Source organism: Pyxicephalus adspersus, chromosome 2, assembly GCF_032062135.1.
Source record: "Pyxicephalus adspersus chromosome 2, UCB_Pads_2.0, whole genome shotgun sequence".
In the NCBI taxonomy this organism is placed as follows: Eukaryota; Metazoa; Chordata; class Amphibia; order Anura; family Pyxicephalidae; genus Pyxicephalus; species Pyxicephalus adspersus.
Window position 1 is genome coordinate 93,066,222 of NC_092859.1, and position 16,181 is coordinate 93,082,402.

General features: G+C 34.1%; 1 protein-coding gene across 1 annotated transcript in view; it reads right to left on the reverse strand.

The window, feature by feature from the left end:
• IMMP2L (inner mitochondrial membrane peptidase subunit 2) overlaps positions 1-15,386 on the reverse strand; it is a gene marked incomplete at its 5' end in the record, with an annotated part of 413,525 nt that extends 398,139 nt beyond the window's left edge. Inside the window, 1 exon segment of the mRNA XM_072401517.1 lies at positions 15,283-15,386. Within this exon segment, the coding sequence (XP_072257618.1) occupies positions 15,283-15,386 (104 nt within the window).
• Between the last annotated feature and the right edge of the window lie 795 nt (positions 15,387-16,181).

Consider the following 16,181-nt stretch of genomic DNA (forward strand, 5'->3'; position numbering starts at 1 on the left):
CATATATTATGAATATTATGAACATTATGAACACCATTTAGTTATATGGACACAGATCTGATTATAAAACTTGTAAAGTCAGTATTTCTATCACAAATAAGTACAGAGTTACAAAATGAACTAGCCGGCCAGGTTATATAACAATTAGGTTTCACCTCAAATACTAAATAAAAATGTTAGGTGATGTTTAAAGTGAAAAAAAAATTCTGAGCCTCCCTGCAATTCTATCAATAATATGCCATACTACCATGAGAGTTATATTAACATTAACATCTCAATTCTAAAAGTAAAAATTACTCAGAGGACATTTGTAAAAAAGGTCGAGCTTAATTTGACCTATCACTAAAACTTTTACTTTACATAATTGGGACCCCCTCTCCGTCTGTTGTTAGTCACAAGTGTGTAGCCTGGAGTGCAAAAAAAAGTACTTAGCATTGGTAAAAAGGGAAAGATGGATGATGAAAATTTTAACTTTCAGAGAAAAAAGGAATTTTGACTGTTTATCAAAGATCAGCTCTGATGTTTGGTTTGTTCACAATTTGTGAAAAGGAATTATTCAACAATGCATGCAAACTTATTCAAAATGCACAGGCAAGGAAAGAATGGCCTTAGTGTGATATTTTAAGAGCTGGCTGTGTAAGCAAAAAAGTGTGTTTAATTAACAGCTCAGATGACTAATTTTCACAAAGGAACTGGTAGAAGAAGTACCTATTTAGTTCAGGTACTCTAGTTAAAATGTTTGCAGTATAAATTGCTGAAGCATTTGGAAATAGAATTAATATTACAGTATTTATATAGCGCCGATATATTACGCAGTGCTGTACAAAGTCCATAGTCATGTCACTAGCTGACCCTTAAAGGGTCTCACAGTCTAATGTCCCTACCATGGTCATATGTCTTTAATACAGTCTGGAGCCAAATTTGGGGGGAAGCCAGTTAACTGCATGTTTTTGGGATGTGGGAGGAAACCCAAGTACCTGGAGGAAACCCGGGAAAAACCTACAAACTCTATGCAGATAGAGTCCAGGCCGACATTTGAACTTGGGACCTAGCTTTGTAAAGGCCAGAGTACTAACCTCTGAGCCACTATGCTGCCCATAGAATATGGCAAAAATGTTTAGTCTGTAACACTGTCAAACCAAATTGTCAATTTGCCTGCATGATGGATCAGCAAATTAAAGTTTAGGTGCACTTCATACTTTTATGAACTAAAAAATACAGGTATTACCAAAAACTAGCCAGATTTTTTTTTTATTTTTGTTGTGGACTAGCATATCCATATTTTAAAGTAGTTAGAATTAAAATCACTTTATGCAAGAACAAACATACAAGATACAAATATGCCTAAACCTTTATGAACCTTTTTTTTTTTATATGAATGTGACTAAAACATCTTCTATTTCTAAAAGTAGATGAAGAAAACCTAGTTACACAAATAAAACATTAATTATATTTGCCCTTTTATTTAAAAAAACAAAGGCGTTGTTACCATAATCTGAAGTGGTCAACCATCAAAAATAACTCCAACTGCAAGGCGTGTAATAGTCAGAGTTTACAAAGAAACTCAGTAACTTCTAAGCAACTGAAGACCCGTCTCAGCTTGGCAAACGTTGATGTTCTTGGGCCTAACATCCAGAGAACACTGAAGAGCAGAGGTGTTTGCATCAGGGTAGCAAGGGGAAAAAGCCACTGCTCTCACTAAAAATATTGCTTTTTTGCTCAGGATCATGTGGAAAACCTGAAGGATATTGTTTTGTGAATCAATGAAAACAAAATAAAACGTCTTTTCATAAAAGAGAAGTGTTAAGAGAAAGAAAAACATTGCATTCCAGAAAAAGAATCTTATCACATCTGTGAAACATGATGGTGGGGGTTTGGGCCTGTTTTGCTGCATCTTAGCTTGGATGGCTTTCCATTATTGATTGAACAATAAATTCTGAACTATACCAAAGAATTCTAAAGGATGAAGATGCAACATCAGTCTGAACAGAATCACTAAAGACAGTGGGTCATGCCGCAATACAACAATCCTAAAAACAAGTAATTCTACCAAAGAATCATAAAAGAAAATATGAATTTTCCGGAATACCAGGTCAAAGCCCTGACCTTAATCCAATTGAACTGTTTTAGAAAGACCTAAAGCTAACTCCATGTGAAGAAACTCACCAACATCCAAGAGATGAAGCTATTCTATATAGTGTCAGTGAAAGACTGAACAACAGTTTCCACAGTTTCCAAACTTTTAGTCGCAGTTATTGTTGTGCAAGGGGTCACTGCACTGAGTGCATGATTCACTTACTTTTGTTGACTTTTTTTTTTTTTTTTTTTTTTATAACTACTTGGCCAAATATAATTTTTGTTTCATTTGTTTACCTAGGTTTTTTTCCTTTTTTGAAAATCAGCTTCAAAATCAGGTTTTAAATCGGATTTATATAAAATTTTAGAAGTCGACAAAAAAGTAGTGACAATATAAAAATGATCTGAAAAACATACATTAATTTCCATGAAATTACAGAGCCAAAGCCATTGTTGGCAAGGATCAAGGACTTGCTGGACTGTTAAAAGAGAGGGATATAGCTTGTCCCATGTTTTATTGCTTTTTTCATCAAGGAGGTTTGTGGGATTGATTGCTGTAAATGGGCAAAGCCTTGAGACTAAGGCCATCATCTTAGAGGAGGTAACTGTGCCTTGAAACACAGATGATTTAAAGGTTTCCCAAAAGAACTGGATACTGCCTAGGGTATTTACTTTAGCATACGCTGAGTTAGAGGGCTGATATTTAAAATTTTGGCTTGGGGGCCTGGCTAATGCAGTGTTTTTACTATGAGCACAATTTCAACAGATGCTGGGAACACTAAACAATATATGAACTTGGCCCGGATAGCAAATATTGGACTGAGAATTGTGTATGGTCAAACCAGGGTAGAAAATATGCCAGAAACATTAAAAGACGAGAAACATACTGGCAAAGATTAAGCCAGACATTGCAAGCTTTGGGTTCTGCAGAAATGTGAAATTTTCAAAGCAGGGGTAATCTGCCTGGTCATCAGGTATCCATCTGTTATAAGAAAGTGAATGTATGGCAAAAATAAAACTATTCAATATATTACCTAAATAAAAGTAATTGTCTGCCATTTTTAAAAAAAATTTATTTTTAAAAATACAGAAAAAATACACACCGATATCATGCGTTCCCTTAACATCCTGTTTGAGCCAACGCACAGAAACTTGCCAGCAGTGAAATCCCAACCAGCAATGTCAGCCTTAGCTGCTGTACTACAGAACCACATCATGTGTAAACGTAATAAATGGTTGCACTTTTTTTTCCGGGGAAAAAAGGAAAAAAATAGATATGCCTTACATTTCATGCTGGATCTGTAGTCAGTTAGTATTAATTATGATTTATTGGGTTACTGCATATAAAATGTATGTCCAAATTTAAAGGGTGGGAATAAATAATATGCTATATAATAAGGGAGGGAAAGTCTGCAACAGACAACAGTGAAAACATTACAGGTGTTCTAATCTTTTCATATTCTCATAAAAAAAGAAACTTTTGACATTTTGGGTTTACTCCTACCCTATCCGGTGAAACAGTTGAATCCATATTCTCTGTCCCAGCCCCAAAGGTGATGGCCAGTTGCTTCCAAAAAGAAAGATGGAACATGTCATCATGAGGTGAAGATTATGTGATATTTTTAAAAGTGTGCTAATAGACTAGTAGTCTGTGAAAGCAAAAATGAGGACTCCAGAGACTGTGACATCAAACATGCTAAGATTAGCTTACCAGAACATGAGACATTTTTATCTAGATATTAAAGTGTAAATGTTTCAGTACCAGAAGCATTTGGATAACAGGGGTTGACTAAGAAAGTCAACATAATGCATAATATACACTTGGGTATCAGGATAGCATAACATTTAGAAGTTTTATCATTTTTTTTTGCCCCAAATCTTGATTTTCACTATGATAAGGCTATATTAGTAGTTAATCCTTTGCCAAGGGCCAGCACACCAATAGGTTTCCCATACAGCTTTAAAACCTAGTAAGCCTGCAGCAACACTCTACAAATAGATATCTTTGTCTAAAACATTTTTTCCTGCCAAATGGATCTAACAAAACCCTAAATTAAAATAAAAAGGATGTAAAATATGTGAATTGAACATGTGTGTAAGGTGACTGAATACCTGAAATAGCTAAGAGAAATCTGTTAGAAAAAAAAAAAAAGTTACCAATAGGCAATATTCAAATGGCAAAAAACCTAAAAAGGATTCCATTTTCTTGAGTACATTTTTTATTTTATACAACAAAATATTTCAACTTAAATAACTTTAAATATTAACATTCTAAAGAGCATCCCATAGCGAAGTAAAAACCTAATGAAGATAATGCAGATTACTAGATAGTAGTCAAAAAGTAGATTTTATATCTGCCTTAGTCAAAAGTACCAGCCACTAAAAAGATTAGAGCACAGGATATAGCTTGTACATCTGATAAAATCCATTCTCTAGAACGCCTACATAAACAAAACATGGCCCCTGCAGTATTTTTAGAATTAACTGCTGCTAGAACCCATCTCAAACATTTTTTATATTCATGATATCTACTGGAACCCTGTTTGGACATATTTCTGTAAGTTATAGGTCTACAATTTAAAAAAAAAAAAAAATTTATGAAAAACTGTAACGCTTTTGGAACAGAAATCTAGACCTCAGTGTAATGCCCAGGTGGTTAATGAACCAAGTACAGTACTACTCATATTTATTACCTCACCTAGGGAATCTAATAAATTGTCCCACAATTCTTTCTCACAGCTTAGGAAAACACCATCTTTATTAGGGTATCAGGTTCAACCATCTCCTTCGACATCCTTCGACATATTAGAAATGTGTTTATGTAGACTCAAAAAATAATTCTCTGCGATTTTGTTTCTTCACTGAATTATCATTGAAAAGTAATAATTGATACAGAACACAATCTTTACAGAGCACAAAATATTAAGGAAAACAGGACCCAAACCCTTCTGATCTTGTGTTCTTCTGTTCTTGCCTAAAGCCTATGGCCAGAATGTCACTCTGTGGGTCAATAAGCAGGTAAAACGGTTAGTGGCTTCCCCCCTTTCCCACATGAGTATAGGCCAGTTCCCACTGTTCGATTATAAGTGTGTATAGCACACCAACTGAGGCTAAATACATGAATGCTGAATTTATCAAGTCAAATGGCTCAATTGGGTAATGCAGGCTTGTATTTTTTTTTCCTAAATTAAAATTTACTAAGCTGTAGGTGTCTAAGATAGAAGGTAAACTGTAGGTATTTTTACATTCTCGCCATTGTTCTTACAATTCCTGTCTGCCTACAAATTAAGCTTTACCTCAAGGACAAATAGGATATCTTAGGACTCCATACATAAAAGAAGAAGAATATGTGATGGTGAAGTGGCAAGAGGGAGCATGGACAGTGTGCTATACCTCAAAGGGCAATTAGGACATCTTAGGAGCTCTGTAATCCACTATTTTTTAAACTGAAATATATGTACACTAAAATGATCAATGCAGTGGCAAATTCCATATTTGATGGCCCAGATTAAGGTTTTATTCAGAGGATGCAACAAGATGGGTGCTGGTGCTCTTCTTTAGTAGTATATTAAATGTTTTAAAAGATCACTACAAAAAAAAATAAAAAATAAATAGATACTGGGTCTAAAAAGATCCTTGTAAGGCTGGGTACAAATGTGCAGTAATTGTAATTTTTTTTGTAATTTTTAAGAGAAAATGCCTATATTTTTTTTAAAAAGCCCAGACTTTCAGGAAGTGTTTTCAGTGCACACCCTTTTTTATTGTGCTTTTTATTATTTTATAAAACTTATCTTTAAATTGTGGGCAGCATCCACAACGAATTAAACAACTTTTTATAGAAACCTAGGAAAAAATCACATTTCGGCTAACAAAGATTTCGGCTACTGAATGTGATTCCAGAACAAATTATCTTTGTTAGTTGAGGTATCAATGTATTGGTGTATGTATGAACATTAGAGAGAGTAATTCCATTTGATAAAATGATTTGTACAGAATGACGATCCTCATTACCAGGGACGATGTTATAATCAGAAGATACACATTCTGTTATGGAAAAATTGTTTAACAGTTTCTGCAACAACAGTGCCTCTGGTAATCCTGGGAAGTCGAAATAGATTTATATTGATGTGGGCACTAAAGTGGCCCCTAAAGCTTTTACATTTCAATTTATAAACTTCACTTGCCACAGGTTCAGAGCAAACCATCCTGTTGAGGCTGGGTGTTAACATCAATTTCATACCATCTACTCAATGTCTATGGCCAGCTCCTAAATATAAAAGCTGCGTTGGCCAAATGTGTTTGGGTTGCAGTCATAATACCTATGATCCTTATAACCACAATCATTATCAAATACCTCAGTTTGAAAAATAAAATCAGAGTGTAATACATGTTGTTCATTGATTCCAGTTGTTGAATAGTACACATTTAGTTTACTTTTAAGTTCTTGGCTTTAGATAAACTTTTATTTTTCCTTTTTCAGTGAGAAAATCTAGGACTGCTTAATAGGGGATGATATCTATGTGCACTCGTTGTTCCCTAAATAAGCCCTACAGTGATTGATCCTTGCTCAATATTTTCATCCAAAGGAATACATGCCACGCTTAGCTGAGTCCTCGGACTTTTGATACCTGTGGTATATCGATCATTTTATTATCCTCTTAAATCTGTAAAGATCAAGCATTTTCCTGTTTTGACTTCAACATTTCTTGGGATCAAATTATTTGGTACACTTGTCATATTTAACAAATATTCATGCTTTTATCAGTGTACTGGGATGCCAATGATTTTGCATGCACTTCCTTAAACAACCATAGAGAATCTATCCCACAATGCATAAATCCAAAAGGGGTCCTAAAAATATTGGCCTGACAAAATGAACAAATGCCCCAGACTATCAAGCCTTTATCAAATGAAAATTTCAGAAGCTCCATTGCACATTACTGACCAGTCTTACCAGATTAGAATTAGTTTTGCGTTTTAGACTTTAAGGTATTTTTAATTTTGTAATAAAAAATGTCATTACTAAATGTTGGTTTAGAAATAATTTACTTGTTTTGCTATTATCATTTATTTATGCTGCAAAAAGCAATAAAATATGATTTCCTCTTAATCCAGGATAAAAAAATATCTAGGGGTATGCTATGAATTACAAATATAGATTCTGTAAATTTATCAGGACTGTTCAAGGACTTGTAAACAAATGGCTATGGGGAAAATAAATCAATAGTACAGATAATCAACTGGTGTCCCAATAAAGTTCATTCTGAAACTTTATGCATGCTACCAAAAAGGTGATCATGCACAGACCTCATTTGTGCTGCACACATATTCATCACCTGTGCCACAAACACTGTTAGAAGTGAGAAAGAAAGATGTAAAACCATGTGCTAAAAAAACAAAAAACTAAAAAAATTTTATCAGGCAGCTATACTTACTTATTACCAGTAGGGACATTGTCTCTTCTGCAATAAACACAAACTAAACATAAACTAAACATTATGGGGTATGGGAAGGGGTAAATAGAGTCACATTGGTGAGAAAATGACAGCTGCCTGCTAAAATCAAATACAGACAGACCTCCCTACCACTATTGACCCTAACAGCAGATGCCCACCCATTATAAGTTCTAGACTGGGCTTACCAGATCAAGCTTACAGACTTGGCAGTTCCACTGTGTGAATAGTCAGATCATACCTAACCCTAAATGAGCAAAGTTTGGCATAGTCCTTTCTCTCTGTGTAATGCACATTCGTGATGGGTGCTACTTACAGTAATGAAGAAACACAGAGAGGAAAGACATTGAGATTGAATGTGCTAACAAGAACAGTATGTGTTACCTTTTGGGAACTGGCTTCTATTAATGGAAATTATGTTAGCTGATAAATTTTCTAGTATAAGATTTAAAACTATAATCTGGTTTTGAAGTTTCTGATGTTAAAAATCATGTAAAATTATCAGTGAGTAATGGGGGGTGAAAATAATTTGCTTTGCAGCCTTTAGCATTTTTAGGAGCCAAATCATAGAGAAAAGCAATTCATACATTTCCTATTGAAGTTACACAAGATTACAGGTTATCACTAATGACCTTGGATACCCTTCACTGTCAGATTTCTGACAGTAATTTCTAGAAATATCTTGCGTATCAAATACTGCATAGACAATATTGCCACTAAATATTAACTATGTGCACATATGTGCAAAAAATTCCTAAAATGTTGGCAAGAAAATCGTTTAAAGCAAACTCAAAAGTGTGTGTGCATATGGTTGTATAAAAAGAATATCTCGTTAATGCGTTATTATTTAGTTAAGTCCCACTTCTGACAATTAGGGAGTATTTTATATCTGTGTGGTTCAAAATTGAACTGCAAATGCTGTCCATCCTGCAGTGCATCACACTATACTGTGCATTGCCAATTGAATAAAAATCTTTCTGCAAACTGATGTGTCGTAGTCAGCCCATTCTAAAAAAATAGGATACTTGACCCCACTAAAAGGCAGCACACAGAACAACACACCGATAGTTGCAAACACAACATAAACATGTTACTTAGAAGAGAAGCTAAGTGAATTGATTTGCCAGGTTTAAGTTTAAGATCAGGTTAACTCCTAGAAGGCACATGAAAATGCATTTATTTGTAATATATATATATATATATATATATATATATATATATATATATATATAGCCACACACACATACATACATATTTAGTTGATTTTAATCTACACTTTGAATTTGTGTTTGTTTGAACCTATCCATTAAAAATGTAATTCTTTTGGCCAAGGCTCTGAAATGTAATTTTTTTTTGAGTTTCCATCGTACGGTTTGGGAAACAAGTTATTAGTGTACCAATCTATTTTTTAATTTACAAGTATGCAAACACTGATGAAGTATTCACAGTATCTAAGCCTCTGTTCTGCATTTCAGCTTGTGTTAAGTGAGCTTTATATTGTAAATCAAATTGCAGACTTGCAGAAGGCCTTGAAGAATGCATTTATCTAATTTAGATGGACTAGTGGCTGTATTTTAACAACAGGGAATCTGGCATTCCTTCACATATTACCTGGTGGGAATCTTTCAGATCTGTGTGTTTTAATTGCAGTAACTGGTTCTCATGGGAAGTTGCAGGGAATGCCTGCATCCATGTGTTAGACGGTCTAAATTTACAATATGCTTAATTTTTATTTAAAGTGATCAGAGTGTATTTAAAGCAAGTAGCCACTGCCCTAATAAACCTAAAAAATAAACTTGCTAAATTGTGTTCTGAATCTAAACAAACATCTAATTGTACAACACACAGGACTCTTAGTAGTGGTCCTTTCCTTCCAGTTTTAATTATTAATAAATTAAATTTTATTTATATTGGTATTACCCAGATTTCCAGTTTTAATATTTATATTACCCAGATTTCACCTTTTTCAACCTTCAACCTACAAATTAACAGTACATGGCGTAAGATAACACTCTTATTTCTGAATGCTGGTGTCGCTCAAAGAAAGAAAAAAATATTTTGCAGCATAAAAAAAAAACTATTATTGACCTTTGATGCTACCAATAAAACAAATCAAACAGTTTTATTAACACTTTATATACCCCTAAATTGCTGGGGGGGTTTTTTTTCGTTTGGAAGGAAACATTGAAGACATACAAAATAGTTTCTCAAGCAGGGTTCATTTGAAGCTTATGGTTCCTTCAGAGGTTGCTTGGGGTTATATGAGAAAATAATGACATAATCTGAATAATCTGAAAGAATGATATTATTCCTACTGACCATTCTAATGTGTCGTGAGTCGTGGATATAATAATAATTACAGTAGGCCTTCCCTGAAGACTTAAAGGGTATTTAGTGTTCCCCAGAAATAAAAGTGTTAAATTGATAGACAGGTAAAAATACTGCATTACACTAAGCTTATAGTGTTCCACACTTGCTGAATAGGAAAACGAATAGAGAAACTGCTCATTGTTGGAACCTGTGGTATATCCTATTTAAAGTCCAAGTAATATTATTCTTTAACTAGGCCTCCTGCAGTACATATAGAAAGTTGAATTCTAACACTGATGTCAATAAATATGGAAACAAAGCACCATTATCCAGAGTATTTGTAAATAGGTATTTTGTACATATGTCAGTTTGAGATTTGCTCTCCAGTACAAAAATGTTTAATAATTCCATGTGCTGCTTAGGAAAGCTGAGATAATTTACTCCTCTTAAACCTATTGTTACTTTTAACCACCAAGGAGCAAATTCTTATCAAGTTAGTGGAGACGTTTGAAGAAATATCCTTTGTTTGCTGTAAAGCTGTTTGCTATAAAGCTTGAATAATCCAGATAAATTCTCAACTTCCCTGTTAGCTACTAACAAATACTATGCATAAGAAACTCATATCACTGTAGGTCACTGAATTCATTTTTTTTAATGCCAATTGACGTTATTTATCTTGGGAGTTGTAGACTGCAGTCTAGCGCGGCACAAATGTGAATATTTGGCACTCTACAAAAGAAAATAAAAAAAAATTTTTTTTTGTGCAGGGACAGTCTGACATCAAATAGGTCTGCTTTTGACAGAAATTCAAGTCGTATATATTTTCTTTAATATAATGTATAGCGTATAAATTAAATATTAATTTCATATATTTTGCCAGGTGCTTATAAGAGTTGACATGCCAGTTCTGTTTATCATCCTAGCATATATCAGAGTTTTTAAAGGGATAATTTGGCAAATTCACTACAATTTTATAGTTAACTGTAAATCCTTAATTGGCAAAGTCCAATAAATACCCCAACTCAACGAGTTTCATCAGGAGTTTGAAGGTTCATCCATGACTAAAAAGTATCTATAGTTACATGTAATAATAAATAAATCATGTATTCAAGTTGTTAAATAATCAATTAAATAGAATTAGTGACAGTAGCATAAGAAAACCTGTACAAAATGTGAAAATATAAATTTGTTTCCTCTTACATTCCACATGGATTACTCAGCATATAATATAAAGATAAATCATCATAATGACTGACAGGGCCATCAGCAACTACCTGCTGCTTCAGATTGAGTTTTTCCAAGACAGGATGCCCTCCCTTGTGCAGTGCAGGTTATCCTAAATAGGACCCAGAACCACAGATTAGGTAGGGTGACAGGTAACACGCCCCATCTATGATGAATTTAACCGAGGACACAATGAGAAGTCACCCGTCCAATCACTAGACAGGTGAACACAGAGTGATACAATTTGACATGGCCCTAAATTGTGATGATCTGCAATTCAACATGGATAGGCGAGTGGAGAAGCATTAGTTCCACTTTAACCAATGCAACCTGCTTAGGTAAAAATAAGAACAGTAATATATTCTTTAAAATCTCTTTTGGTGCTGGCTTATCTTTTTCTAATTTACATTTTTAATGTTATTACATAGTAACAGTATAAAACAAACAGGACTGGATGGCTTAAAATCATCAGCATTTGCACATATTGCTGAAATGAGAAGTAAACTGAAGGGGATGCAACAGGTTTGATTTAAGGTCTAATAACTGTTTTTATTATTTATCTGTGTAGTTGGTCATAATTATGGCACAGACACATCAATCTAACTGAAATTCTGCATCCAATTTGAGCCTGTAGTACTGTACCCAAAATCTAATATGAGCTCTATTTTGAGTTTTGGATATCTCATGCATATACTTGTCAAGGACAATCATAGCATTGGTTAATATGTTATATACCATTTTTATCAACAACACATGCAAGTATTTAAACCTGTGTTTTAATAGCTACCAACCTAGGCTCCTTTAACGTAAAAAAGCATTGTGTCTACCCCTAAAAACTTTTATTTTTTTTTTACAGCCGTCATATTAATATAGATTTAATGTTTTAATTACTTATTCTTTAATTTCTGTTCCTACCTGTTCATTTTGTAACAAAAAAATTTTTGATCCTAATCAAGTGCTTGTGCTCACAGCATCATAACCAGAAGAAAGTGCAAGTGTGTAAGTGGTCAGTGATCATGTTAGTAATTTATACAACAGACCTCCTAAGGCCAGCTGCAGTACAGCAGAGGGATAATACCTGGAAAATCAAGGTAAACGTTTCTGGAACACACAGTAGCAACTGCAGAGAATATTTTGGATAATAAAAAAGCATATTCTAGTTTTAATCCAATCAATTTATTGCACTGCATGTAACAATTAATTACCACAGAGGAAAAAAAGCTAATTATCACAACACCACTTGGTTACTCACATCATGCAAATTGAAAAGTAAACGAAATGAGAAAGAAAAGTGGAATATTCATGAGAATTTAAATAAAATATTCATTATGACAATGAAAATTTGTATATGCCAATTTATAGAGAAAAAAGTTTTTCATACATTTTTTTTTAAGTAGACAAAAAAAAAAAAAAAAGTAAAAAAAACATAAAACAAGCAGCTCATCATGGTCATTATAAAACAGGGAGAAAAGATGGTAGCTTTGTGCCAATCCTGGAGTTGGGCTTTTTAAGGCATATCATTTACAATAGACAAGGACAATGTTGACAGAGCCTAGGTGTGCTTGAAAAATGCAACAAAAGGTAGATGTACTTTTCCAGTATGGGTCTGTTAATTTGTTCAATTACTAATTTAAAACCACAATGCCAACGATATGCCAAGCTATTTTTAGAAAGAAATCTATTATCTCGAAAATGCACAAACAGTATTTATTTGTCACGCCACCTCCAGCATATAGTCCCATACATTAGAATCTAGGATATATATAGGATTACAGATGTTTAATCTGGACACACCTCTCAATGCAAAATAATGCACACAAACTGCAAATTTAGGAAGCACTGCTGTGACATTGCTTGAAAAATACTCACTTGGGTACCACCCTGACTTTAACCAAATTGAAACTGCTGAGCTACAACAATATCCAATATTAGAAAAGCAAATTGACAAGTAGATGGAGGATTAGTCACATCAAGCACTGCTAAAACAGATTTGGCATTCTGTCCCTAAAACAGCACTCTCACCTCAAATGTATACATTTTTACATGGAATATGAAAAATACAAAGAGAACAATATACCTTAACAGCTTGCGGTAAGCAGTTTACTAAATTTATGTAACATACTTTACATAATAAATTCCTACAAAAAATATTTTTATTGACACTGAAAAAGGGCGGCATATGATTCAAATCTGTTGCTGTATTCGTATTTTAGATATCTAGTACAGCTATATAAAAATACAGCCTTCTATTTTGCTTCCCTAGAAAAACATGTAGGCTATCAAAGTAATTGTGTAGGCTATTACCAAATGAATTATCAAAATAAACAGAAAAGCTATGTATAACTAATTAAACAGAGGGGTCTCGTACAAATGTAAAACATTTTTCATTTAAAACAGTAGTCAAGGGTTAAAACTGCTGCCATTTATTTTTTTTACTCAGTATCTCATTACCAAGATTTTCCTTCAATTCCTGTCCTACAGACTCAACAGGATATGAAAGGAGATTCTTTACAGCGTTGAGGAAAATACATTCACATAAGGTTGTACTCTATTCCTGTTCCAGTGGCAGTTCAAAATTTTGGATGAACCTTTACATTGATTTCTAGTGACAATGGTGATTAGGACAAACAGAGTAACAATGCAATAAAAACCTGACTTACAGAGAAATTCGGGTTCATAGAGTAAGGGATCAATATCTTGAAAATGGAACAAGCAATCCTCCTCTTTATATTAAACTTCATTGAAGGGGTAATCTGACACATCTGACTCCATCCTCAAACCTGGAGATTGTGCCAACTCCTGCACTACTAGACAAACCACAATAAGGGAAAGAGGAGGGGATGGAAACAAGTTCTGTTAAAATTATAATTCTGCTGCTATAAATTATAGGGCAGCTTCTTTAAAACAGCTCATAATATCCTGCATCATTTCCTTCCTTTACAGCTCCATATTAATTGGTGCAGCAGAAAGAACACTGCCTGAAATTGTACTATCAATGCCTTTGTTATTGGGCAGACCTTCTTTCTGATGGATCATGGGTAGACAGAGCCATCTCCTGGGTCGTGCTGCTAAGAAATCCAAGGAAAGGTTGAAGGTCAAAAAAAAAAAATTACAGATAGAATACATCAATTGGCATAGTTTGTGTGCAGAGGACAATTCCTTTCCTGATTAATACTGTAAACAGTATAGCCAAACATTACCATTGAGAAGAAACTTCTTTATAACTATTTCTCAACATACTGATCATTTCTTATGAAGGTAATTTAGCTTTCATTGTTTCTTTGCTGCATGACCAAGAATATTAGCACTTCAGCTAGCAAATATTTTGACCTATTTCAGATGGGTGGGCATTTTCTCCATCCTAAAGGTAAGTGTGAAAGTAACCTTGTAAAATCCAAAGAATGTAATGAGGGCATCAAATGATAATCTAGTTTGTACTATACTAGCTATAGACAGGTGCAGGCAAAACAATGCAACTTCCACCAGGTCTATGAGTGCACAAATCATTCATGGAAAATCTTCTGTGCGACACAAATAACTGTTTAATATATATACACATTTATAAAAGAAAAACAAAACTTTTGACCCGAGAAAAAGATCACTAAGTTATTACAACAAACATTTGTAACGGGTACACTTACAGAAAAGGTTAAATTCCTATGAAAACAAATGCTCTGTGTTTGTACAAAGCCTGTACCAAAATCCCTCAGTAAAACTGTTGAATAGAAAGGATTTGTATATTTATGCTCTATGTGATTTGATGTGGCCTTTTATTGACTAACAATTTCTCTCTAAATAAATCTTAGTTATTTGTGAAACACTGCCACCTTTTGGCCCTGACCTTAGATAGACCACACAGTCAACAGAAAGGCAGATAGGATACTTTTTCATTATAATTATTTACTATACAAAAATCCTCTGGAACACATGACCCAGATCAGCACAGAAAACGTATTCATTTTTTGGTTTCTAACATTTAGAATAAAATCAGCAATTTTGTCGCATGTATTTACAAACACAAAAAATGGTAAAGCCATACCTACATACCATCGCACCTCGTAAAAGAGTAGTCCAGCTAAAGTTAAAGTTGAAAGCAACAACAATTTTCTTTTAATAAATCAACTATATGCAGAGAATTTAGAAAAATCTATAAACCTGATATACAGCTTCAAAAAGCATCTATGGTTTTGCACAAAAATAACATCAAGTCTCCACTTACACTAAAGAGACAATGTCCCCACGCTGAACTTCATAATTTCGTATTCTCCATCGGTTCAACAGCACTACATCGGATTCATTTCTTCCGCCTGGATTCAACGAAGGCTAAAAATGAAAGACGACAACTTTATGTAAAATATTTCCCTGATGTCTTTCTTCAATCCTCCAATCTATTGTGCACAAAAAAGATGGGAGAACAAGCATGTGTTGCCAACAAGAAGTATCACTAAGTGTGAAAAGAACATTCTACAGGGACTAAAAAACTTAGAAAATGAATGTAATAATTCATGCTCATACTGACCCAAAACAAGTCTATTGGAAAACAGAACTAGGAAACCTTATTAATTACTTCCATAAAAATAAGGTTTCCACAACAAACACAAAGACAACCATTTTAAAGTATAAGCATTTTCTCAAGTTAACAGTCTAGCATGCTTTTATTGTGAGGAATTGTAAACAAAACTAGTTAACATTAATACAGCTGTACCCATAGACAGCTTGTCTTTTGGGGCACATACCCCCCTACCCCATTTTTAGGGAGTCTGAAGTGTGGACCAAATGTTTTTTTTTCCTTTTAGCAACATAAGTTTTGCAGGTGTTATGAGGAAAAAAAGTGAAAACAAGTATACTGTCCCAAAAGCTCCTTTAATAAAATGTCAGAGGGATCAGACAAAATGAAAAGAAAACATGCCACGTGTGTCCCAACCACCTAAAGTGTTCACTGTGTCACATATACAAATACTGCATCTAAACTAGAACTGTACAGGTTGGTGGTTGGCGAGGTTGGTTATTTGCCATAATCAGCACATATGCACAGCATACTTGGCGACTGTGGAACAGACTTGCCTGTTTGCACAAGCCCTGCAGAAGGTTCAGGATTCAGTATCATCGCCTCTAGGT